This window comes from Panthera leo, chromosome A1 (genome assembly GCF_018350215.1).
Source record: "Panthera leo isolate Ple1 chromosome A1, P.leo_Ple1_pat1.1, whole genome shotgun sequence".
NCBI lineage: Eukaryota > Metazoa > Chordata > Mammalia > Carnivora > Felidae > Panthera > Panthera leo.
In genome coordinates, this window is record NC_056679.1 from 91,137,250 (window position 1) to 91,162,767 (window position 25,518).

The 25,518-nt window shown below is 55.9% G+C and overlaps 1 protein-coding gene across 2 annotated transcripts in view; it reads left to right on the forward strand.

The window, feature by feature from the left end:
• The window catches only part of ADAMTS2 (ADAM metallopeptidase with thrombospondin type 1 motif 2), a 241,762-nt gene that overhangs the window by 212,340 nt on the left and 3,904 nt on the right, over window positions 1-25,518 (forward strand). For both annotated transcript variants that reach the window (XM_042932778.1, XM_042932788.1), the window contains 11 exons: window positions 38-183; window positions 3,538-3,713; window positions 4,378-4,511; window positions 9,048-9,171; window positions 10,042-10,122; window positions 12,383-12,549; window positions 14,493-14,652; window positions 16,508-16,640; window positions 17,395-17,602; window positions 18,866-18,995; window positions 19,817-19,906. In XM_042932778.1, the coding sequence (XP_042788712.1) occupies window positions 38-183; window positions 3,538-3,713; window positions 4,378-4,511; window positions 9,048-9,171; window positions 10,042-10,122; window positions 12,383-12,549; window positions 14,493-14,652; window positions 16,508-16,640; window positions 17,395-17,602; window positions 18,866-18,995; window positions 19,817-19,906 (1,549 nt within the window). The remainder of the gene's footprint in view (window positions 1-37; window positions 184-3,537; window positions 3,714-4,377; window positions 4,512-9,047; window positions 9,172-10,041; window positions 10,123-12,382; window positions 12,550-14,492; window positions 14,653-16,507; window positions 16,641-17,394; window positions 17,603-18,865; window positions 18,996-19,816; window positions 19,907-25,518) is intronic.

The window sequence follows — 25,518 nt, forward strand, 5'->3', positions numbered from 1 at the left end:
GAGTGGTGGGTCATAGGAGTGACCTTCTTTCTTTCAGCACTGCTTTAAAGGACACTGCATCTGGCTGACGCCTGACATTCTCAAACGGGATGGCAACTGGGGCGCCTGGAGTCCATTCGGCTCCTGCTCACGCACCTGCGGCACAGGTGTGAAGTTCAGGACCCGCCAGTGTGACAACCCACAGTGAGTTGGCCGCGCTGTTTCGCGCCTTCCCGTGTGGTAGCTGAGGTCCCCAAGACCCCTCCCTGGCTGACCCTGTCCTGCAGGGTTCCTATGGCTGCACACCACTTGTGCAGAGGGTGTCCTCCTCACCATTCATGGGACAAAGCAGAGACTCCTAGAGGAGAAGGTCATGCAGCCTGCAGTGGCCGAGCCAGGCCTAGAGGCTTGGAAACCTGGTCTCCAATTCTCTGGCCAAGGGCCATTCCCCCAACCTGGCCCACACCCTCTTCTAGACACCAGCTTCCTCTGCCCTTCTTGGTCAAGGGCATGGAGTAAGGTATCATAGAGACAGGGAAATGGGCATAAGGAGGAGGGCCCTCTCGGGCTCCAGGATGCTGGGAGCCTGAGCAGGGGAGCCGCTGTCTGCAGTCAGGCAAGAGGCAAGGTCAGGGACATGCCATTGCAGGCATGTATGGTGCAGATTGCCTAGGAAGGCTGCCCCTGGGGTCTGCCAGCTCCCACTCCCAAACAGGCTCCTCCTCCTGCCTCCCATGCATACCCAAGGCCCTGTGCTGTGTTGTCCTCCACCAGGGTCCTTGAATCTCCCCTGTTATACCCCCACTCTGTGAAGATCTCTCAGGTCTGTGCCCTTCCTTATTCATGCCCCACCCCTCCTCCACCTTGCCTCACCCATGGTGATGTGCCCATGGGCTCCTGCAGCTCTGTGAGGCTCGGGGTGCATCAGTGAGCCCCGAGCCTCAGGAAGCCTACCTTGTAGGTTTATTGTGGGTGCACATGCAGTAATGTGAGCTGAATCCCTCCCCCTTCCACGTAGACAACAGTTCACTCAGGTTTCCGTCTTCCCAGGGAGCCCCTGCTGCTGCCAGGGGACATGTGGCTTTTGTCTCTTTCTTTGGCCTTTTCAATATTTTAAAGATCTCAATTCTCCTGAAAATACAACAAATCTGGAATTTCACGTAAAAAAAAAAGAGAGAGAATCTTATTTCCAGCTTTCAGACTTTCAAAGCTTCCAGCTTGCATTGCAACACCAGGCCCAACTACAGGCTAGCGGTGAATGGCTTCTGGAGCATCCAGACTCAGCCATCTTCACTCACGTCCTCCACCCACCTGGACCCCCTCAATGTTTGGGGGTGGGCCCCAAACCCTAAGCCTGAGTCCTAGGCTCATCACCCCTCTCTGGGTTCCACCATGGTCTCAGCAGGAGTTGCATATGACTTTATGTACATCTGTGTTTTTCTCAGGGGCAGGTGTCTGGCTTCACATCATCTTCTCAAAGGAGCCTGTGACCCCCAAATCTAAACCCTGCAGGTCTCTGAGGCCTGTCCAGACTCTGGCCTCTGCAGCATTTCTGGTTGCTCTGGTTGGCCAGGCCCTGAATTGGCCCCTGGGGTGCCAGAGGGGGACAGCAATCTAGGCTCTGGGGAGAGGGATCAAGTCCACATTGGTCAGGAAGGGACCCACGACCTGGAGTCCAGCATTGGAAAAGCCCAAACCTCAGGGTCACCTGTGCTTAGGGCCAGGCACTCCAGCTGGTGCTTGGAGAACCCTAAACCTCATGCTTCTGACTAGCTCCTACCCAAGGGCTTCAGGCCCCGTCCTGGTCAGGTGCAAAGTACCCTATCCCCAGCTCCTTTCAAGCACCCCTGCGGCTACTATACCTGCCTCGGGATGAGATTCAAGATTGACAAGACAGGAAGTTAGAACCTCAGAGGCCTGGGGTGCTGGGTGAGGACAGCAGAGTTCCCGTCCCCTGGCATGGCCCTGGGGGGAGCTCACACAGGCTCAAGGCTAGGGAGGGGGGTTCCACGTTCTGTCCTTCTCCATCTGGGCACTCGAGGGAATTTTTACCCCTCTGGCTGCCCCAGCCTCCTTGGTGGCAGCAAGGGACAGGGCAGCAGTGACAGGAGCTGTCTGCTCACACAAGCTATCATGCCCGGAGATTAGCCAACCCCTGCCTGGTGCCAACACTCCCTCCACATCAGTGACTGTCAGACAGCGTGGATGCCTCGGCAGGAACTATGAAAACTGTTTACATCACCATCATTGGGGGACCCGGGTAGCTGCGGGGGGCCAGAGCACCTCAGAGCCCCTGGGCTCCACACAGCCTGTTTGTCAGCACCTCAGATGGGCCCCACAGGCCTCCCTTTCATGCATTCTCCAGAGGGTGACTGTGTGTCCTTGTGGCTCCCTGCACTGCTCCACAGCCTTTCCTAAATACTGGGGCCAGCGTGAAGACACCTGCACAGTTCACAGCCAGCCCTGCTTGTTGGACCCAGTCCCTCTCTGTCACCGGCTCTCCCCACTTGTGACTGCAAAACCACAGGCAGTCTAGCATCTGACTCTTTGCTTGGTCTTCCTCCCCGACCACCCCTGAATTCTCCAGCTCACTTTCTGGTTCAAAGTTAGCGTCCGTTTCCGTTGGAGTCAGTAGGCCTCCTTCTTGCTGTTTCCCAGACAGTCGCTGGGAACTGGCTTCCCACACCTGCACCCCCTCCCGGTGATGCCCTCATTGGTGTCCTTCTCTGCGGTCCCATCAGTGGCCTTGGTGTGAATCTCAGAGCTGCTCCTCCTTTTCACCCTCCCCATCCAACACTGAGGTTTCTTGTTTCTCTCCCCACACATTTCTTGTATCATTCTTTCCATGGACTTTCCTCCAGAACGTGGCATGCGAGGAGGGCCCTAGGGGAGTCCCTTTTGTTGTCCACTCTGCTGTGCCGCACGTGGCTGCACTTACCACCCCGCCACATGCACAGAGCATGACCTTTGCCCGAGTCTCAGGTAGGACCTCAGGTCCTGCCATGCCTGGCAGATGGCGGCCCTGAGGCCCCCAGCTCCTCTGGGGGTGCAGTCCACTCCACTCCATCACCCCGCCTGCCAGAGGCACCTGCTGGCCCACAGCCAGAGCCTTTTCTGATCGTTGCCATGCGTGGGGCCAGGCTTTGTGGATGAGCACTGCTTAGAGTCTCTGCAGTGGAGGAAAGCCAGTGAACCCAGTGTCCACTGCATGCCTGACCCTTGTTGAGAACTCGTGCGCAATTGTGCGGTTTCAGATTCTCTGGTTTTGTGCGCGATTCTGCCCGGCTGTGAAAGAGACTCCCCCAGCTCCTCCATCTTGAGATTAATGTCCCAGTAATGGCAGAACCTTAGCCAGTCAACATCCCACTGTTGGTTCATAGTCATGGCGACAGGAGCTGAGGGGTGGGAGGGCGCCCTGGGGCCCAGCTAATGCTCCTGTGACAGGGCAGGGCTGGGTCCCGTCACTCTGTGGAGCTGCCCCCCCCACACACACACACCTGAGACTCTACCTCTCCTCCTGGTGGCACCGAGCTGCAAGGCTTTCGCTTTCTTTCCCAGCCCAGCCAACGGGGGTCGCACCTGCTCTGGCCTTGGCTATGACTTCCAGTTGTGCAACCCCCAGGACTGCCCTGACACCCTGGCTGACTTCCGCGAGGAGCAGTGCCGCCAGTGGGACCTGTACTTCGAGCACGGTGACGCCCAGCACCACTGGCTGCCCCACGAGCACCGGGATGGTGAGCCCCCAGAGACAGGGCCAGCGGGTGCTCAGCTGCTGGGTCCGGGGCACTGGTGGGGCACAGCTCACACCGTCCTGTGCTGCTCATGCCACCATGGGCAAGCCACTGGCTATGCCAAGCTATCAGCGGAGCCCACCCTGACCGCCGTAGCTGCCAGGGCCAGTCCTGGCATTTTAAACTTACAGCTCCAGTTCCTTCTGGGCCTTGGGCAGGGGTGGGCGGGCGGCGGACACAGGCCTGCTGTGCTCTCTCCATCACCCGTGTGTGTGTTACCCCAGCCCAGCGCCTGCCACAGGCCCAATTCATACAGTCCAGAGAGTGGGTGCCAGAGCAGACAGGGTCCCCCTCTTGAAGGGGGCATGCAGTCTGGAGGGAAAGGCTGTCAGAGTCTCTGGGATCAGCGCCAACATCAACCTGGCTCTGTTGGGAAAAGGTCTTCCCAAATGCAATAGCCCAGGGTCAAAGGCCCCAAGACAGACACACCAGGGGGGTTGAAGCCACCTGCCCCCTTTCGCTTTCTGCCCCAGTCCCAGGGGCAGAATCCTAAGAAGACCCTCGAGAGAGCTTCTCCATTGCATGGTGCTTCTCTTGAGCAAACCTGGGAGGAAAGCGAGGGGTGCAGCCAGCCTGCCTCACCAACACCCCACTGCTTCCTTTCCAGCCAAGGAGAGATGTCACCTCTACTGCCAGTCCAAGGAGACCGGGGAGGTGGTGTCCATGAAGCGTATGGTGCACGATGGGACACGCTGCTCCTACAAGGATGCCTTCAGCCTCTGTGTGCGTGGGGAGTGCAAGGTGAGGGCCGTGAGGCCAGCGGGGGGTGGGCATAGCTCAGGATATCAGCTTTGTGGGGTTATTGGGTGGTCTGAGGCTAAGCGTGCATAGTGTCAGAATCAGCCTGGAACAAGGCACATCCTGGAGGTAGGACTGAGTAGGCACAACTGATTGTAGGGTCACAGAGGCTGACTTCCTTCTTGTCTTGCTGAGAGATGAGATCTGCAAAGAAGTCTCCAGCAGAAAGCTTGGTGGAATACCACAGGCACCCCAGCCAAAGGGGGTGAGGCCAGAAGAGCAAGGAGGTGGGGTACGGGGCCACGGTACCTGTGCCCAGGGCTTCTCTCCACCCACATGGCGCCTTAGCCCACTGGAAAGGAGGCTCCTGTCTGATGCAACGGCTGGGCGGCCAGGCTTCACAGTCTGCTCAGGTGGTGAAGCCAAATCCTGAGGAACAGAGAACAGTGTCTCCTTAATTCCCGCAGGGTTTTCATTAATGGAGGTGACTGAGTGACCCACAGAGAGGTCAAACCTTTGAGGAAGAGTGTGTTACTTATGTTTCCTGAGGGAAACTATGCAGGGCCACATGGGGAAGCACCAGATTTGATCGGGAGGTAGAAGGGAGTGGGGGCAGCTTAAGCCAGAGTTTTTACTGGTGCTTCCTTAGGAGAGGCAAGACAGAGCAGGAGAGACAGTTGAGGATTAGTATGAATAATCCAGGTAGGTTCCGGGCTGTAGGGGTGGTCCCTAGTTTCTTGGTGCCTGGCCTTAGGATGATTTCAGGCAGGGGAAGGATCAGCTTGTTGCGTGAGAGGCAGATAAAGGGAGTGATTGCTGGATTGTTGGTTTACCTATGAAAGGCGTGCCCCCACACCAGCCCTTTGCTGTTTCCAAGAATCAGCGTGAGGGAGGGGCGGCCTCTTCCTAGCCAGCATGTTCTTAAAGATGTCAGAGCACAGTTAGAAGAATTTCAGAAACATGACTAACATGAGCCATAAGCATCATGCACAATCGAAGAACAGACTTAAGTATTTCATCGATTAATGGAGATTTTGAAGGAATAACAGTAGGATGATAGATTTTTGCATCACTTGAAATATATATATGTCCACATATATATATGATCATATTGCAAATGTTAGAAAACAAAGGAGACAGAAGGACTGGAACCACACAAAAGTCGTGGGCAGCAGTAAGATGAAATACCGAGTCCTCACAATACATGGGGATGTGCAACCCTTCTTCTGAAAGAATCTCATACTGGGTCAAAAATAATATCCAGGGGCGCCTGGGTGGCTCAGTCGGTTAAGCGTCCGACTTCGGCTCAGGTCATGATCTCACGGCTCATGAGTTCGGGCCCCGCGTCGGGCTCTGTGCTGACAGCTCAGAGCCTGGAGCCTGTTTCAGATTCTGTGTCTCCCTCTCTCTCTCTGACCCTCCCCCATTCATCCTCTGTCTCTCTCTGTCTCAAAAGTAAATAAACGTTAAAAAGAAAAATTAAAAAAAAAAATATCCAAGTGGATGCTGTTAATTAGGGAATATCCAAACGCAATGACTCAGGAAGGTGGAAAGTGAAATGACAGCAGAAGACGTGTCAGGAGAATAAAGATGTACGCGCGTGCGCACACACACACACGCACACGGAGCAGGGAATGAAAAAAGTATCAAGGATTAAGCGAGGCCCGTGGGGTCATTTTGTTTTGATAAAGGGCGTAGGCCGCTACCCTGAGAAAGTAATAGCATGCTACCGAATAGGTCACCCAAAAATGGCACTGAGAGAGGCAGAGATTGAATTAGCTAACATCTTTCCTGATCTGATGACTCACACATAGGATTTCATCACAAATGGGGAGGGAGGAAACAGCACCTCGTTAGCTCTGCGCCCCTCCCTGTGTGACAGATACCCCAGCACCTCTACCAGTGTCTCCCACCCCGTCTTGAACCGAAGCACAGTCCAGCCGAGAGACCTCTCTGGGCGTGGACTTAGCCGGCAGCAGCCTCACAAAGCCACTCAGAGACATGAGCCATCCCCAGCCTGAGCGGTTAACCCTGGTAGGATCTCAAGCGAGATTTCAGGCCCACATGAGGACCGTGGTCTTCGTTTGCCATTTCTACTCTGTTAACCCTTTCTACTCTGTCCCCGTGTCATTCTCCCCGCTAGCTCACACCACTGAATGTCAAAACAGTGTCTCCTGAAGGTCTGTGGACACTTGTCAGACATGGAGGCTCCCCGAGCCGGGGATGGCGCTCGCCTGGGCCTGGTGGTCATGCCACCTGATGAGCCGACTGGCAGGTGCCCACAAAACTGCTCCTCTAGATGGCAGGCAAGGGCCTTGTCCTGTCTGCTGTGATTATTAGACAGACCTTGGTTTCAGAACTAGCAAAAGATGGGGAAATAAATGTGTCTGAGAATTAAGCAGGTAAAGACAAGCCATTTTAATATCTCTCAAGTTCTGACAGATCAAGCAGTAAATTTATTCTGTTTTCCTTTTGCTCACCTTCTGGGACTCTCAGAACAAAGTCTCAGTTGGAGCAAGTCCTTTAAAATGTAGCATGCTGCTTCCATTTTTCCTCTGTCCAGATAGCCTCCTTCCCTTCCAACCAGCTGAATTTCTAAATTTTTTTAAGTTTATTTATCAATTTTGAGAGAGAGAGAGAGAGAGCTGGGGAGGGGCAGAGAGAGAGGGAGAGAATCCCAAGCAGGCTGTCAGTGCAGAGCCCGACCGACACAGGGCTCGAACCCACGAACCGTGAGATCGTGACCTGAACCAAAACTAAGAGTGAGACACTTAACTGACTGAGCCACCCGGGTGCCCCTAACCAGCTGAATTTCTTTTCTTTTCTTTCTTTCTTTCTTTTTTTTTTTTTTTTAACCAGCTGAATTTCTAATTCGTGTATTGGGTTGTGCACAGGCTGCACGCCTTTTTAGAAAGAGTACGTGAACCAATAAAGAGCTTCTAGATCAGAGCTGGTTCTCATATGGGCTTCCGAGTCCGGGAGTCTGGGAGATCGCCTTCCCAATGCTGCTTGGCTCCTGGCACTGGTGCACATCTGCGTTGGCACCCACTTGCCTCTACGTCTCTGAGGCTTTTTGCGTCTGGTTTATTCTGTAGGAAACTGAGCAGTGACCCCCTCAGGTGAGAGGCTGTGGCAACCCTTCTTCCAGGGAGTGTATCATCCTGGCCTGAAAGAGCGTTCTCCTCTCCCCTGCTCCTTCCCTGAGGAAGGCAGCCTGTGACTGTTTGCAAGGACCAACTCCTTCCACCCAGTGACAGCCCCTGTAGGCTGTGTCACAGACGTGTCACAAATGTGGAAACAAACTCTGAATTGGATCAGTGTGCCCCCTGAGACCATACACCTAGAAATGGCAGGTGCATCTCTCAGCTAAGGCTTCTGCACCTGTAAAGACTCATGTTTCCATCTGGTCTCCACCCCTCCCCCAGTAGATCACATTGTCTTCCTTTGCTAATTTTTCCCCCCTCAGGAATCATTAAAATAAAAACCAGCATGTTCATTGTATTGATTGTTTTTCACCTTGCTCACTTCCAAAAACTATTCCAGAGGCATCGTTGGATATAAAACCAAAGATCATTAACATCTAGCCACACCTTCAAAAATGATCATGAACCACTGCTCTGTAACCCTCTGTGGTCTAGAGCCCCTGTCCTTAAAGGGCCTTGTAAGATAAAAGTCAGAAATCGAAGAGCAGAGGGAGAAGTGGGTTTCTCCAGAGGTAGGTGGTAGGATGACCCTGAGGGGGAAATTGGCTCTGAGCTTCCTGGCAGCCTAGGCACAGAGGGAAACGTGTGATACTGTGGCTCAGATAGGCAGAGGGAGCAGACCAGTTCAGTGGAGAGCTTGTCTTCCTTGGCTGAACTAGGAGAAAGTGGCCTCAGGAAGCATGTCAGGGCCACTGTCCTGTGGGAGCTCCTTCCCTGGAGTTTCCCTGGCCCCAGGAATGGTGTGCTGCCAGACCTCCGTGGAGTAAGAGAACCTGAGTTTGTTACTATTTTTCCAGGTGGCGCTGGGTGAGGGAACATCCCTGCTCAGTGTGGAATAATTTTTGACACTGGAGTGTGGGCAATGTTGAGATGATTTGTTGGAAGAATGGAGGCAAAATTTTTGTCACCAATTCTTGTCACCCCCTGTCCAGATACCCTGGAGATAGACTAAAGGGGACATTGTGTTCTCAGGGCAGTTTGAAGGCCAGGGCACACAGGCCTGAGCTTTGGGTGGGAGCATGGCCACCCTGTGAGAAGGGCAGAAGCCAGGTCTGACTGACAGCCATTGGGACAGAAATGTTCACATGGAGGCTAGCTTGCCAGGCCAGGCTAGCCTTGGGAGGTGGCCCTGTTTGGGCTGTGAAGAGCCTTCTGAGGTCACACTGTGCAGATGAGCAAATGAGGTGCAGTGAGGGGCTGGGCACACAGGGTCTCCTTCCTCTGCATCGGAAACTGCTAAGGGAGGTGCAGACCTGAGCTTCAGAGGTGGCAAATCAGGCCCCAGGGCCCAAGTGGGGAGGGCTTTCAAGTATGCACTGTCCCCCCTCCTCTGCAGAAGGTGGGCTGTGACGGAGTGATCGGCTCCAGCAAGCAGGAAGATAAGTGTGGCGTGTGCGGAGGGGACAACACCCACTGCAAAGTGGTCAAGGGCACATTCACACGCTCCCCCAAGAAGCTCGGTGAGTGAGCCCGTGCCCCCGGCCCCTGGTGCCTTAGTGTCTGCAGCACCTGGCAGGGCGCTGGGGTGGCCGTGAGTTGGAGGGAGAATGCTAACACAGGTACAGCTTGAGCCAGGCCCCAGGGTGGATGGGGCATGGAGGCCGGGTCTCAGGTGTCAGGGCAGAGAACACCGACGTGCAGGTGCACAGGGCAGATCTTAGAAGTGTTTATTTGAGAGCAAGGGGTCTGAGTCCATTGCTCCCTGCCTCTCTGCTCCAGCCACCAGCTAGCTTTCACAAGACTTTCCTGGAGTACGTAGCACAGACGGCGAAGCCACAGGATGGGGCCGGGGAACAGGGGTCCCAGCCGACCTGAGCTCTGGGAAAACAGACCTCTGGGTGGGCCTGAAGCAGGCGAAATGTACTCTGTCTGAAATGTAGAGAAGCCCCTCTGGTTTGCCTCTTCAAAGAAGGCCGTGGCCTTCACTCAGAGCCGGTGCTGGGGTGTGGGGATGACCCTCTCCATGGCCCCACAAGAGCCCAGGGGTCTTCAGTCTGCAGGTTAAGTGGCTGAGGTCCAGGAGGCCAAGCGGTTTGCTGAGGGCCTCCCTCCCAGACATGGCATCTTAGCTCCAAGCCCAGGCCTGCCTCCAGGAATCACAAGGATTCCTGCCAAGTTTTCAGCAGAGGAGGCCAAGGGAGGGCCTGGGATTTGAAGGGGTGTGGAAGGGCCTGGGCCAGCTGGGACACAGTAACTCCCCCATCGGGCCTTGTCTGGGCAGGCGGTCAAAGCCCACAAAACATGGGGCCCTCTGGCCCCTCCTCGTGTCATCTGCATTCCAGTGGCCTCCTCCGTCTCATTTCGCTTTGTCTCCCCACATCCCAACAAAGGTTACATCAAGATGTTTGAGATTCCGGCAGGAGCCAGGCACCTGCTCATCCAGGAGGCAGACACTACCAGCCACCACCTGGGTGAGTCCCAGAGCCCAGGCGATGCAGCGTCTCTGAAGCCGAGCAGTTCTGGGGATGGTTAGTGGGCCCAGGGGTCAGAGGTCAGGCTCCCCTGTCCCTGGCTCAGCCCACCTGGGAGATCTTTCCCGGGTTCACCTCCTGCTGGAGATCAGAGGGCTCCTCTGGCAGCCGCTGTGGGGAGGACAATGTGTCTAAAACATGCCATACCCCCAGCCCACAGAATGGTGACTGCCTACCCCCTCCTCCATCTCAAGGCCCAGGGGGAAGGCCCTCCTTCCCTGACCTACCAGAAGGCAGGCAGATTTTGCAGGCAGAGTCCTGGCAGCAGCCCCCACACCAATGAGAAGGCACCAGGGCCGGCCTGAGGATGGGCTCACAAACTGCATTTGCATATTTTCGATTACCTTAATTTTAATTTTTTTAATGGTTATTTATTTTTGAGAGAGACAGAGACAGACTGTGAGCAGGGGAGGGGCAGAGAGAGAGGGAGACACAGAACCCGAAGCAGGCTCCAGGCTCTGAGCTGTCAGCACAGAGCCTGACGGGGGGCTCAAACCCATGAACCACAAGATCATGACCTGAGCCAAAGTTGGACACTTAACTGACAGAGCCACCCAGGTGATCCCTCAATTGGTTTAATTTTAAATTCAAGAGATTCTACCTGGAATAGGGATTTCTGGCATCTCTTGAAAGTGTGGATGTTCTAACAACTCTTCCTCTTCTCATGTGGCAGCCCCTGTCTGCCTGTGCCCTCTGTGCCCTCTGAGACGGCCTCACAGGGCTTCGCCCATCCTCACCCCACCTGCTGAAGACACCTGGACCCTACCTCCTGGGTAGTTGTGGGCTGGAGTCCGAAGTGATGCCAGGGGGCCACTGGGGAGATCCTGGACAAGTTCCTTCTCCCAGTTTGGGCCCCACCTTCCTCCTCATGCTCTGGAGCCCGGACTGGGTCAAGGGCTCCCAAACTGCCACTTCTGGCACCCCCAGTGACACACGGCAAACACACCACTCTCTTATTAAAAGAGAGCACATTTTTCTTCCTTCCCTATTTTAAGAGGAAGCTTTGTATTGCTACCCAAAATGCAAACGCAGTACCACTTGCCTTAAATGGAAGATGAATCTAAAAGTTGATTCCCAAAAGAAAAGACACTTCTATCTAAAGGGTTTCCAGGGTGCCTGGGTGGCTCAGTCAGTTAAGCGTCTGACTTCAGCTCAGGTCGTGATCTCAAAGTTTGTGAGTTCAAGCCCCACACTGGGCTTTGTGCTGACAGCTTAGAGCCTGAAACATGCTTCAGATCCTTTGTCTCCCTTTCTCTGCCCCTCCCCTGCTCACACTATATCTGTCTCTCTCTCTCTCTCAAAAATATATAAACATTTTAATTAATTAATTAATTAATTAATTAAGGGTTTCCTGCTGAAGGCTCCAGGTCTGAGACCTGGTCTCTCTGCACAGGAGGAGCCAGGGTTGGTGACCCGCTGAGGACCTACTGGCACCTGCTGAGGCTTTCTTTTATGGTGCGGACAGAGAGTGACAGGAGACTCGTGCAGAGAACGATTTCCTCATTCTGTGATCCTGGGATATTCATGCTTTGCTGAGGCCCTCCTAAAATCAACAGCGCCCCCCTAGTAGCTGCCTTCCACACAGTGGGGAGCATGGGGCTTCCTGGCCTGCTGTTTCTTGTCTCCTGAACACCTATTTATCCAGGGGGATTGCCAGTGGCCCATGCAACCCCCTGGCCAAGCCAGGCCTCTGAGGATGTGTGGGGAGCTGATGGGGCACTGTGTCGGGGTGAGAAGACCCTGTTTTTCAGCTGGACATATGCTCACCCTGTGGCAGGAAGCCCTCACCCCGCACTGGTGTGCAGCAGATGCCCTGCGCCCAGAAGGCTGGGGCGGGGTGCAGGGGGTAGTGGCTGTCCGAGTAGGGAGGTGGCCCTGACAGCTGCTGTGTGAAGCCCCTGCACCCCTGCGGCCTGTGGGGGCAGATCCAGGAAAAGACCCTGAGCGAGGCAAAAGGGTGAAGGTGGAGGGAAATCTAGTTCTGGCTGAGCAGCAGAGGGCAAGGTGGGCTCCCAAGGTGGTTTGGGCCATCACTGGCACGGACCCACCCCTGGAGAAGGGGAGCTGGGAGAGACGGGGCTCTGCTCCCCACTGCTCCCCTGACCAGTCCAAACTTGTGGACCCTGCCAGCCTCTCCCCCATGCTCCTGGCTCCTGCCCCTGAGTGATTATGGTGAGGGGCTGTCTTCTGCCATTCATAGCCGTCAAGAACCTGGAGACAGGCACGTTCATTTTAAATGAAGAGAATGACGTGGACCCCAATTCCAAATCCTTCATTGCTATGGGCGTGGAGTGGGAGTACCGGGATGAGGACGGCCGGGAGACGCTGCAGACCATGGGCCCTCTCCACGGCACCATCACCGTTCTGGTAAGTCGAGGAGGGGACCAGGCCCACCGCCCCCTGGCTGCCCAGTGGGGGTGCAAGCAGGCCACCGGAGGAGAGGTGGAGGGGGTGCCTGGGAACCCTGGACCTCCCTGCATCCTTCAGGCCACTCTCTGAACAGCCCCCCCTGGCCTGCCCTTGGGACCAAAGGTCTCTATTGGTGTCTGACACGGAGCCTTGAGACATGAGACTCTGGGGTCGACTGGGTGACCTCAAACTCTGCCCTCTGAGGGTTTCAGTTTTCCCCTCCAAACGATATTCACGGCCACCTCTCAACAAGCCTATTTATGTCCGCCATCCCATCCAAATCTTGACCCAGGAATGACCCGCAGGATTCAGGCCATTAGACCACCAGACCCAGGTCACACTGGACTTTGTCCCTAAGCAGGACTAGGGACCCCAAGTCTTCTGAGTCCAAGGCCGTTCCTGGTGATAGAGTCCCAAGGGGGCTTGATGTTCTTGGGTTTTTTTTTAATTTTATTTTTTATTTATTTTTAATGTTCCTATTTATTTTTGAGAGACAGCAAGAGGGGGAGGGGCGGAGAGCGAGGGAGACAGAGGACCCGAAGCAGTCTCCATGCTGATGCAGGGCTCCAACTCATGAACCATGAGATCATGACCTGAGCCGTAGTCAGACACTTAACTGACTGAACCGGCCCCAGGTGCCCCTTAAGATTTTATTTTTAAGTAATCTCTCTACGTGGGGCTCGAACCTATAACCCTGAGATCAAGAGTTACATGCTCTACCAGCTGAGCCAGCCAGGGGGCCGGGGCTCTTGATTTTTGGATCGCTCTTTGAAAGTTCATTTAAGTTGCACAAGTGATGCATTTTATTTGTGAGAAACGTAAAACACTAGAGATAAGGCTCAGGGCCCTTTAGCCTCTCTGCTAAGGCCAGTGCCCCATGGCACCTGAGCCTACCACCCAATACCAGAGCGTCCACCCATGGGGCCAGCATGTTTTATGTATGCGTGTCACTCTGCTGACCTCACCTGCAGGGTCTTGCCAGCCCCAGAAGTGCCCATGGTGACCTGACTGTGCCCATGCATATGCAGTTGGGCCTCGGTATGTGCTGTGTCTGTCCTGGCACATTCACCTGCTTGCCAAAGTGTATTTGTCATCCCTGTGTCAATAGTGGTGGAGTTTTCATGGACATTCACAGTCATGTGCAGAGCAGTGAAGGATTTGAGTCATCCAGCATGCACGTTCTCAGCCAAGCTGGCACAAGGCTCTGCTCCCTGTAACCAAGGGGCCTGTCCCCACTATGTGTGCTGCCACGTTTTTCACGTTTTTTTATTTGGGGGGATGGTTCCACTGTTTAAAAATGGCCCCAAGCTTGGGGCACCCAGGTGGCTCAGTTAGTTGAGCATCCAAGATGGGCTCAGGTTCAAGCCCCGCATCAGGCTCTCTGCTGTCAGCAAAGAGCCTGCTTCAGATCTTTTGTTCCCCTCCCTCTCTGTCCCTCTCCGGCTCCCCTCTCACTCTCAAAACTAAATAAGCATTAAAAAAAATTTTTTTAATGGCCACAAGCTAGTGCCAAGTGCTGTCAGCTGTTCCTGAGCACAAGAAGCTAGGTGGTGTGCCCTGCAGAGGAAACACGTGTGCCAAACGAGCTGCATTCAGGCCTCAGTTCTAGTGCACTGGCCGTGAGGTCAGCATTAATGTCAACAGTATCGAGGAAGGTGGCTTTAAACAGAAACACACATAAAATAAGATTACGTATTGACAGTGAAAGCATCCTGATCCCTCGCAGGACCCTAGCCCTGTGCTCCCGTGAGAATTCAGCGTTCTGGGGTGCTTTCTAGAACATAACTAACCTCACATAATGAGAGCCGGCAGCTCGTGTGCCTTGGCGTGAGTTTCTAAGCTGGCTGCCGAGGAAGGGTGAACAGTGGGGCAAACACCTTCGTGGCCATTTCTGGGCACAGGTCATCCCGCAGGGAGATGCCCGGATCTCACTGACGTACAAGTACATGATCCATGAGGACTCGCTCAACGTAGACGGCAACAATGTCCTGGAAGACGACTCTGTGGGCTACGAGTGGGCCCTGAAGAAGTGGACTCCTTGCTCCAAGCCCTGCGGTGGAGGTGAGGGGCCCCAGAGGTATTCAGGGCTGAGTGGGAGGGGTCTTCTGGGCAAAGGGCTTCCTGAGCCCACAGTACTCCGCTGCCTGCCTGACCTGAGTGAGGGATGTGCTAGGTATGAGCAGACTGGCCCCAGGGGCCAGAGAGTGAGGCAGTGGCCTGCCTGGGAGGGAGCAGAGGGTAGGCAGGAAGGGGGTACTCAGGGCAGCAGGCAGCCAGAAGGGCATGTGGGGGCTTGGATGTCACCCATGTGGACCTGCATCAGGGTGACGGAGGGGCTGGCCTGGCGGGAGGAAGGTTGGTGTGCAGGCGCTTGGGTGGATTACCACAGCCTCACGAGGCAGGTGACAAGGCAGGTGAGGAGGGACTTGGGCCGTGCTGGGGGTGGGTGAAGGGGCCCCCTCTGCGGGCCTTTGTTCATTCAGAAAGGTGTCCCTGCCCTCCTGGGGCAGGACTTCGTGCAGAGCGGCCCCACCTGCCCTGGACCTCAAAGAGTCCACAGTTGGGTGGGACAGACAGGCAGGAAGTTCTGGTCTACCCCATGTGGTCGCCGCTCCCTGGGAGCTGGACGAGATGAGAAGCAGAAGCAGGTGGCCAGGACAGACCTCCCTCAGATGCCACATGGGGTCCCACATCTCGAGGACAGAGAGGAGTTTACCAAAGTGGGGAGACCCATCCTGGGGCCCAGGCAGGTAGACGGCTCCTTCTGGAGTGCTCCCACCTGGGTGGATGGCACCCCAACATTCTGTTGAGCCTCCCTGCCCCCCTGGAGTTTTTCAGCAGCATGTCCTCCTGACTCTGTCTCCTATATGTCTCTTGGACCCATCTTCCCAGTCCTGGCTCATTCTTGCTCCCCAGCTGGCCCTTGTGTGTCCACTGTCACCCCCAGAGTGCCCTATTAAAGGTCCCTTGCTGGTATCCCTTCCTGGTGTCATTAAGTTTTAGCAGCTCCCTCTGCTCTTGGGAGAAAAACAAGATTCTCCTTATGGCCTCTGTGGTCCAGGCAGCTTGCTGACCTCTCCCACTGCACTGGTGCCCCCACCCCTTGCTCACCAGGCCCTGGCCACACTGGCCTTAGCTGCTTTTCCTGGACATGCTGTGTTCCTGCCTCAGGGCCTTTGCACAGGCTGCCTACTCCCCAGAAGCCACTCTACTGCCCTCTCACAAAATCAGCATCCTTCCATTCTCTGCTTTCTGGGACACCTCCAGACACCCAGATTAGAGCAGGCTGCAGACAGCCCCTGCGACACGGACACAGTCACATTCTCTTGTGTCTTACCCACAGGCTAGGGTTTTGAGATCTTGCAGTTGCTGACATATTGGGCTCTACAGTTCTCGTGGGGGCTGCCCTGTGCAGTGTAGGATGTTGAGCAGCATCTCTGGCCTCTATTTGCTAGATGCAAGTCACACCCCTTACCCTGAGTGGTGACAACTAGGTGTACCAGATATTGGCAGATGTCAAAATTGCCCCATTTGAGAACAGCTGCCCTAGGCTATGGTGGGAAGAGGCCATGTTTTTATGTTTAGCCACCTCCGGGCTCATCCTGAGTCCTCAGTGCATGTGAATTCAAGATGGATTAAATGGCTAAGTGATGGAGAGGAAGTAGAGCCTTCCATTCTGCCCCAGGGAGGCAGCTTAGAGGCCAAGGAACAAGATGGCCACTCTCCCTGGGCTCTCCCCTCGCTTCCCTGGGGTACTGGGTGGACACTAGGCCGCACGTCTCCAAGGCCTGCCTCTGGCACACTGCCCCACCTCCCACCCCATCAGAAGGCTAGGCTGAATGGGGCTGAAGCTGCTTCTCCACACCCCCTGGAGGCCGCACTTGCCCCATGAGCCCCCTCGAGCTCTTGTCTTCAGGCTCCCAGTTTACCAAGTATGGCTGCCGCCGGAGGCTAGACCACAAGATGGTGCACCGAGGCTTCTGCGACGCCCTCACGAAGCCCAAAGCCATCCGCCGGGCTTGCAACCCACAGGAGTGCTCCCAGCCAGTGTGAGTTCCCCGGGGCCCCCCGGCTCTCCCAGCCCAGGGTCCCATGAGACAGGAGAAGGCAGACCCCCGGGGCTCCTGTGGAGGGAGGTGCGGGATCCAGGCCCTGAGCAGCTCTGGGCCTCACATTCCCTGTGACATTTGGTGGATTCTTTCTCCCTCCCCCCATTTCATGGAGTCTAAGATGTCATAGGCTGTATGGTGCATCCTTGCCTCGGACCTGCTGCGCTGAAACTATACCACGCATCTTAGACGTTGTGACGTGTGGTAATGCTCGCATGGGAAACTGAGGCTCAGAGGGTACTGGCCTTGCTTCTGGTCCTGTGGTAGATGTCTCCCAGGCAGCTCATTGCAGCGGTGGTGGTCTTGACCTTCCGGCCCAGATTCCCTTTGCGGGGCCCCCAGGGGAGAAGAGGGCTGGTAAACGGGCACATGGGGCTGCATGGGGTGGGTGCTGGCAGAGTCCACACTGCTGCCCTGGAGGGTTTGTGATGTTGGCAGAAGCTGAGAAGGGACAGATCTGGGGCTCTCTGTGCCCTCCCCCCGCCCCCCCAGTCCAACCAGGGTATCCCAGCAGTGGGTGACTGTCACCTGCAGGACCTCGGACAGAGGCACGGTCAGGCTCTAGGACATCTTTGCGGAACGGGAAGATGCCTGGGGTGGGGGGGTGGGGGCGGGAAGCAGGCTGCTGCCATTGCTCTGGCCAGCTTTTTGGGGGTGGGGGGTGGGGGGTTGACCTGTTGCTCTGCCCCCACAGGTGGGTCACAGGGGAATGGGAGCCTTGCAGTCAGAGCTGTGGGCGGACGGGCACGCAGGCTCGCACCGTGCGCTGCATACAGCTGCTGCACAACAACACCACCCGCTCCGTGCACACCAAACACTGCAACGACGCCCGGCCCGAGGGCCGCCGGGCCTGCAACCGTGAGCTCTGCCCTGGCCGGTGGCGGGCCGGACCCTGGTCCCAGGTAAGCGGGCCCCGTGTCTTCAGCCCCCAAACCAAGCTTGCGGGGGATTGAGGGGGTCAGGGAGCTCCACCTCAGTCTGGGTGCAGTCCCTGCCCCGGGCCACATCCTGTAGGTCTCAGGGCACCAGTGGGGCTGCATGGCCAGTGCTCTGTCGAGAGACCAAGTAGAACGTGTCCACTCTGTAGGGCAGAGGCTGCCAGGTGCTACGGGAACCTGGAGTCCTAGGAGATGGAGGGTGGCCTGGACTCCAGGATATGAGGGGAGACCTGTGCTCTCATCCCTGAGGGCAGAGAAGGCCGGCCAAGCTTGCAGGAGGGAACATGAGCACGGGAGGCCTTGGACTTGGGCTGCAAAGAACAGTAAGGATGGTCTCGGGCTCGAGGAGCAGTCTAGGGGCAGGGCTGAGCTGACATGAGCAGGCCTGGGGGGTCGGGGTCCCCAACCCGACCAGCCTCGGGCTCACTGATTCATTGCAAGGACTCCCAGGACTGAGAAGTTGTTGTACTCACAGGTACAGGGTATTTCAGTGAAATCACAGTACAGTCAGCAAAGGGGAAAAGTGTGTGGCAAAGTCCAGAGGAAGCCAGGCACAAGCTTCCAGGGGTCTCCTCCCTGGGCTCCCAGGGACACCCTGGATTCTGTCAGCAACAGTGTGTGATGCCACACGTGAAATGCTGCCAGCCAGGGAAGCCCACGTGAGCCCAGGTGTCCAGGGTCTTCACTGCGTGGCTGACACTGGTTAGTCAGGTGGGGAGCTCACCGTAAATCACACTATTGGTACAGACTAACCGGCCAGACCAGTGCAGTGTGACTCGAGGCCTTGAGTCTTGCAGAAACACTCTTACCAGAGAGAACACTCCAAGAACTTGGTTCCCCAGAGCTTCCCAAGCGCCAGTCCTGAAAGCAGGCCTTCCTTGGCACTCTGTAGGGTTTGAGCAATCTGGGTCGGCCGTGTCAGCCCGTCCCCACACACAAGGTGAGGACTTGAGAATTCTCCCTGGGCCAGGCTGGGCTGAGCTGTGAGCCAAGCCAGGAGTCTGGGTGTGATGGCTTCTGCTGGCCTGTCCCCAAGCAGGGTGGTGGAGCCTCCAGAGATGGAGGTGGCTGCTGGAGGCTGGACAAGGCAGGACAGGCCTCTGACACATCCTCTACCCTCTGCCCCTCACTACCTTCTGCGTGTTACAGGGTTACGTGTGTGGGGAGCTCTTTCAGGCCCAGCCAACCATGGGTTGGGGGCCCTGACTGATGACTCTCCACCTGCAGTGCTCTGTGACCTGTGGCAATGGTACCCAGGAGCGGCCAGTGCTCTGCCGAACGGCGGATGACAACTTCGGGGTCTGCCAGGAGGAACGGCCTGAGACAGCCAGGATCTGCCGGCTGGGCCCCTGTCCCCGTAAGCCCCCCATCCCAGCCCCCAGTGTACAGCGGGTCCAGGGTGAGGGGGGCTGGTCCAGGCGAAGGCACCTCTCCCCACAACTGGCCAGACTCAGCATCTGTGAACCGGAAGGAGAAGCTGAGCCCTCCCAGGCCAGCGCAGGGATCGTTCCCCAGTCAGAAATGGAAGGGACTCTGCCATGCCTTCCTTGCTGGCACTCCCCGTTGGTCTGGGAGACAGAAGCAGATTCATGGTGACCACACAGTGGGGCTCAGCCAAATGTGGCACCCATGCCCATGTGAGCAGGGCTGCCTGTGGGAGTAGGGGGTACCCGTGGAAACTGGGGGTGCCTAGTGCCCTCTGAACAACCAGAACACCATCTGCGTGCAGACACCTTGCCAAGTGCCATGTGCATCACCTCTTTTGGTCCCAGAAATAGCTCAAGCCGTAGACCCCACCATGAATCCCATCTACACAGGAGGGCATTCAGGGAGGTCAGATGTGCCCACCCAGCTGGGCAGGGGGATAGATCCAGGATTCACCTACTCCCCATGTTCCTGGGAAGCAGGCCGGGTGGGCCTGCTGGGAGCAATGCAGCGATAAGGAGGTGTGGCAGAGCCTTGGTGCTAGGTTGTAGCTGAGACCCAGGAGGCACGGTGGGGGGTGGGGGCGAGCAGGAGGACTGGGCGGCTAGAGCCCACCTGTCTGAGGGGTCTTTGAATGCCGAGCTAGGGTGTCAGGGCCCTGGATGCCTGGGGCTATGGAGTGTCTCTTGCCCGGGGTGACGGTGCAGCCCAGCGTGGGGCCATGGCAGCCACAGCCCCTCCTCTTCCCTCTAGGAAACATCTCTGATCCTTCCAAGAAGAGCTACGTGGTTCAGTGGCTGTCCCGACCGGACCCCGACTCTCCAGTCCAGAAGACCTCGTCAAGTAACCGGCCCGTTTATAACTCTGCCTCTGCCCTCCAGTGCATGCCCTGCGCCCTGTGGAGCTTGCCGTGGGCTCCCCTCCTCTCTTTCTATGGAAAACTTCCCTGACTCTTCCTGAGCGCTCTCTCGGTTGAATCTGATTTCTCCGGGCCTCTGTGCTCGGCAGTCTCCTTTGGAGCCGCCCAGCCGGCTGCCTGGCCGGGAGGGCCTGCCTCTGCAGAGGCGTGGCCACAGGGCAACTGGCCTCTTGTGGGAGGCCGGGACCTGGTTGGTGATGGCGTGTAAAGGGGCAAAGATCTGTCTTGGTGCTGGAGGGGCCAGAGGCCAGAGTGCAAATGTGACCACTTGGTGACCACGTCTCGGGGCCACATCCCTGCAAGCTGGAGCTGCAGGTCAGAAGTCAAGGGGCAAGCCCACCGGTCCCCTTTCAAACACCGCCCACCAGCGAGGCGAGGCCAGAGAGGCTCTGGGGCGTGTTTTGTGCCGCTGAGCTGGGTGGCCTGGCCCTGAGATTCCGGGGGCGCGTCGGGGGCTTCCCGGCCGCCTCTGCTGTTGCTGCTGCTGCTGACCCTGTGCTGAGTGTGTCCTCCTGACTTGTGTGACTGTGGCCTGCTTCCTGTGGCCTTTGCGTCCAACTTACACAGCCCTTGGCCACCCCCCTCCCTGAGCCCCATCCCCTCGCGGGTTCGGGTTAAACAGAGACGGCGGGGAACGTGTCCCTCCAGTGGGACACTGGGACACACCGCCCCTTCCATTCTCTGTCCATTAGCTCCAATGGCCTTTTCTCATCGTGCACACATGACCCCATCCATAGAGGTGAGAGATTGAGAGAGAGGTTGAGAGAGAGAGAGAGAGAAACTGATGTGGATGCGGCCACCTACCAGTGTGAACAACTACAGAATTACCTCAATTTTTATTGCTTTTTTGCTTAGATAAAACTATGTAGAAAATGCCTTAAAGTTGAAAGGTAACAGATTTGGCTGCTAAGTCCAGCTTCAGAGCGGGGACGGGATCCAGGTATAGGAAGCAGGCAGTGGCAGGCCCAGGGGGAGGCAGTCCCGCTCATCCACTTTTCGCCCAGAGTAAGGTTTCCCAACCCAGAGGGCCTGACTCCCCTCTGGCCCTGGCGTCCTGTGCAGGGGACCCAGGTGTGCTGGCTCCAGCCAACACTGCGGAGAAGAGACCCACTCTGAGGCCATGCGGCCAGTCGGCACTGACTGTTTGCTGAGCCCCCCACCCCTATCCTGGGCGCTCCCCCAGTGCTGCCTTACCCAGAAGGCAGTGCGCCCGGCCCCTGGTGTGACCCATGTAGCGCCCCCGCCCCAGCCCCCCTGCCACCTGCTAATGGCATCCCTGGGACCAGCACCCAGCCTCCTCCCCGGCTCCAACTACTGTTATGTACATACTCGGTGTGTAACGCGTACTAATTCTCACGACTGTTAACTTCCAACTTTGACTAGGCCACGCGAGTGACTCTGACTCTGGGAAGGTGCAATACGGTCCTGGGCATTGTGCTCTCTGTCTATATGCACTTTGGTTTATCAGGGATATTTTATTAGTGTTTTGTATGTATCCAATGACGTAATTAACATAGGCTCCATTGTCGTCGCTTTTCTGGTTTTTTTATGAGACAAAGTTTAGTGTGTGCCAAAGTGACTGTGGAAATGACCTTTTCTCCTCACTAATGATGGAAAGACTTTCCTGTCATGCATCCCACAAATAAACTCAATAAAAGTTCAGTGAAACTGGGTGCTTGGGTTTGGCACGCTGCTGGCTCCTTCTCTTCGCCTCCATAGCTGACGGCGCTGGCAGACCTGCGGGGACCCTTCTGTCGCATTAGTGACCGGGTTTCCGCTTCCAGTGACTCCCGCCGCCCCCCCCATCCCCTTGCACAATGTGGATATGTAGGGTCCCTCCCCCACTGAGGTGCATACCCCTGTCTCCAGGCATTTTTCAAAATGTGACAGCGGCCCATGAAGACACTCCACTATGATTTTGACTTTCGACTCATTCGTGCTGAATGAGCCCCTTTGTGGGAACGTCTGGGTTCTCTCCCCACAGATGGAAGTTTTTCACCATTGGGAAAGGGTCCCGGGGTGGGTTTCCCCCACCTCTGGGATCAGTGGAGTGGGAATGTGGGGTCAGTAGCCCAGATAGTGCTGGCCCAGGTCACCGCCCCCCAAGCCACCATTGGGCCACTGCCACCCGTTCAGGGAGGGAGAGGTGCCCATCTGGCCCAGGTCGGGGGCGTGGGGCGGGAGAAGGGCCAGGCAGCGGCAGCTCCAGGCACCTGGCCTGTGCTCAGCCGTGCCCGCCCACATCTCCACAGGCCTCGCGTCAGAAGCTGCAGGGCCTGGTGCATTGGCTCACCTCTGACAAAGGCCAGACAGCAGGTCGGGGTCCAACAGGGACCTCCTATCAGCGGGCTTCTCTCTCTTCCCTCTCCTATGGAGGGGATCCCGTGCCACAGAGGAGGGAGATCCTGAGAAAAGATGACATGGGGCCATCCGGTGTCATGGAAACAGTCTTGGAGTCACAGGGCCAGGTCCCGGGGCGCCAGCCTGCCAGTGCAGGTCACGGTAGCGTGGCTGAATTCACTCTGCCCAGAGCTCTGGTCACTGAAAGGAATCCCAGCTCCAGAGACACAAGACCTTGAGAGACACAACTTCCTCTGAGAGAGCCGCGTTCACGCAGTGTCCCTTCCCAGATGGATCAGGAGGAATCCCCATGGAAGGGGCTTCCAGGCCAGAGCTGCAGGCAGGCCACCGACAGCCCAGGGGACCACACCAGGGACAGTCGGGGTGTGTGAGGGCCCCGCCGGGGGGCCCATGCTCCTGTACCCTGTGGCACAACCTTTTTGGATGGGGAAATGCTGCATGAGGCTCAATTGAGAAAAAGAGAGAACCAGGTTTTCTCCATCCTAGCCTTTCCCGAAGCGTGGGACACAGGGAGGTTTAATTCAGAGGGTGCATAAATGTGGCCTGAATTCCCCCGCCTCTGAGCAGCCCCTTCCTAGTTCCCTTCACCCTTCACGACGCCGGCACCCCCCTCACACTTGCTCGCTCTCTGCAGCCCGGAGCTGTGCACGCGAGAGGGTCTCCCTTGCCATTTGAGGAATTAAACTTTGGGTGAAAAGTTTGTTTTCCTAATTAGGGTCACCTTTATTGATCACTGCTACTTGCCCGTGAATGGTGGTAGTGTAAGGTTTTCTTCTAAAATAAATGTTAAGTTAAAGAAAAAAAAGAAATTAAAGGAGGAAACACAGGCAGGATTTGGCTCGAGCCAAGATTGGTGGGAATGGCCCACAAATGGCTTCAGTCTATGAGAAGGGGTTTACTCTCAATGGTTTGTTGTTGGCTGGAAGGCAATAGGTCTTGCCAATTCATTGCTACCGGAAATGGCTGAAGACCAGGTACTAGGACACCGGAATCTTATTCTTGATGTAGTACAGATGCTTTGCCGGTCAGTGCCTCTGGCCACATCTTGGGCCCTTTGGTGGTATACTTCCCCTCATCTCGGAGGGCTCTCTGCTCAGTGATAAAACTGTTGGCATCCTTTTAAGAATGATTGGCACCTGGGTGGCTCAGTCGGTCGGGTGTCCGACTCTTGATTTCAGCTCAGATCATGATCCCAGGGTTTGTGAGTTTGAGTCCCACATTGGGCTTTCTGCTGACAGCGTGGAGCCTGCTTAGGATTCTCTCTCTCTCCTCTCTCTCTGCCACTCCCCCACTTGCACTGTCTCTCTCAAAAATAAATAAACCTTAAAACAAAAAAAAAAGAATGGTTTAGCAGGGGCAGGGGGCACCTGGGTGGCTCAGTCAGTTAAGCATCCAACTCTTGATTTCAGCTCAGGTCATGAGATCATGGGTTCGAACCCTGTGTCGGGCTGTGCACTGACAGCATGAAGCCCACTTGGGATTCTCTCTCTCCCTCTTTCTCTGACCCTTCCCCACTTGTGTGTGTACTGTCTCTCTCAAAATGAATAAACTTCAAAAAAAAATTGGGAATGATTATTTTGAAAAAGTTTCTAGGGTAATATTAGCATAGCCAAACTCCTGGCCTGTGGCTTTCTTAACTCTTTATTCATTCGTTATCTTCATTTTTAAAAACTTAAAGCAATGCAGCCACCATGCAGAGGAAAATAGACATAGAAGTCCAACCTGTAGGGCAGGTGAAGAGAGGCGCCCTGGAGACGGGGACCCTTGGCCCCCCAGCTGTCACCTGCCTGTTAGTTCCAAATCGTCCATTCACTCAGGGACATTTGTTCAGTGCTTTCTGTGTGAGGCTCTGACTCGGGCACTGGGAGGCTGCTGAGCTCCCGACCACAGGTCGGCAAACTTTTCTCTGAAGGGCCAGACAGTAATGGTTAAACCTTATGTACAAAACCAGGTGGAGGCACCCACTTGGGCCATGGGAGTAACTGGCTGACCCCTGCCCTCTACAGAGGGGATGCTGGTTTCCCAGGATCTCAGCCTGGGGGGAGAGAAGTGAGGGGGAGGCTTAAGTCATTTATGTGAAGAAGGCGGCACAGGTGACAGGGGAGGGTGCTGCTGTGGGGCCAGGGTGGCCCCACTCCCAGCAGCATCACCAGGCCTGGCTCCGTCTGTGTTTGTCGAGGCCCCTGCCCCCACCATGTCCAGCCGGGTTGGACAGTCAAAGCCAGGGGTGGGAGGACACCACCCCCTGCCTTGTCAGAAGTGTCGTTGTGTCTCTGGAGGGCTGTGATCAGTGGTTTTTACACCTGGTGGCTGCCAGAAAGGGGAGAAGGGTCAGGGGGTGGGGAAGGGGCCAGGTGGGGCTCCAAGCACCCCCGAGCTTCAAATAGGACCACTCCAATTTCCTCTGTCTCATACACTGGGCATCTGTAAGATTTTATCTGAGCGTCCCAGGATCTTCTTGTGTGATTTCTGGAATCGGCCCTTAGCACGAGGCCACTTGCCTTTCCCCCTCCACATCTTGAGCCTGCTTCTGGCTCTCTAGGTTGGGAAGGCCAAAGCTCTTCCTGAACAGCTGATCTGTGTTTACCTCTTTCACCTTGTGCATCACGCAGTCTGGCACATTTCCTCCTGATTTGGGCCACTCAGAAGGTTAGAGTCAAAGTTGGGTCCACCTCTGGTGGTACGTGCCTCTCTGTGTTCTTCATGCCTATCATGTTACTATTTTAAAATCCATAATTTCCCTGTTTTGGACTTCCTCAGTTATTCATGTGTGTCTTTTTTCACATTGATATATTTCTGCATTGTCTGATTCACTGGTCTAGGCTCTGGGGCTAGAGAGGCATCTAAATATAGCTTGGGGCTCTGCCCTGTGGAACTTACTGGATAATGAAAACAGGTGACAGACACCTTATCTGACAACTAAATGTGAACTTGCCAACTGGGATAGAGTGTTGGGAGGGAGAGAACTTCCCAAGGGAGGGCAGGTGATTCTTGCCCGGAGATGTGTTTCAGCTGAGCCTAGAGGAGGAGAGGAGAGCAACTGAAGGAAGACAGAGGGGGTGGCCACAGTATGTGCAAAGGCCCTGTGGCCAGGGGGAGCCCAGTATAACGTAGGGGGTCCAAGGCCTGAGTGAAGCTGGAGAGGTGAAGGAGACAGGTCCTCACCCTAAAATCA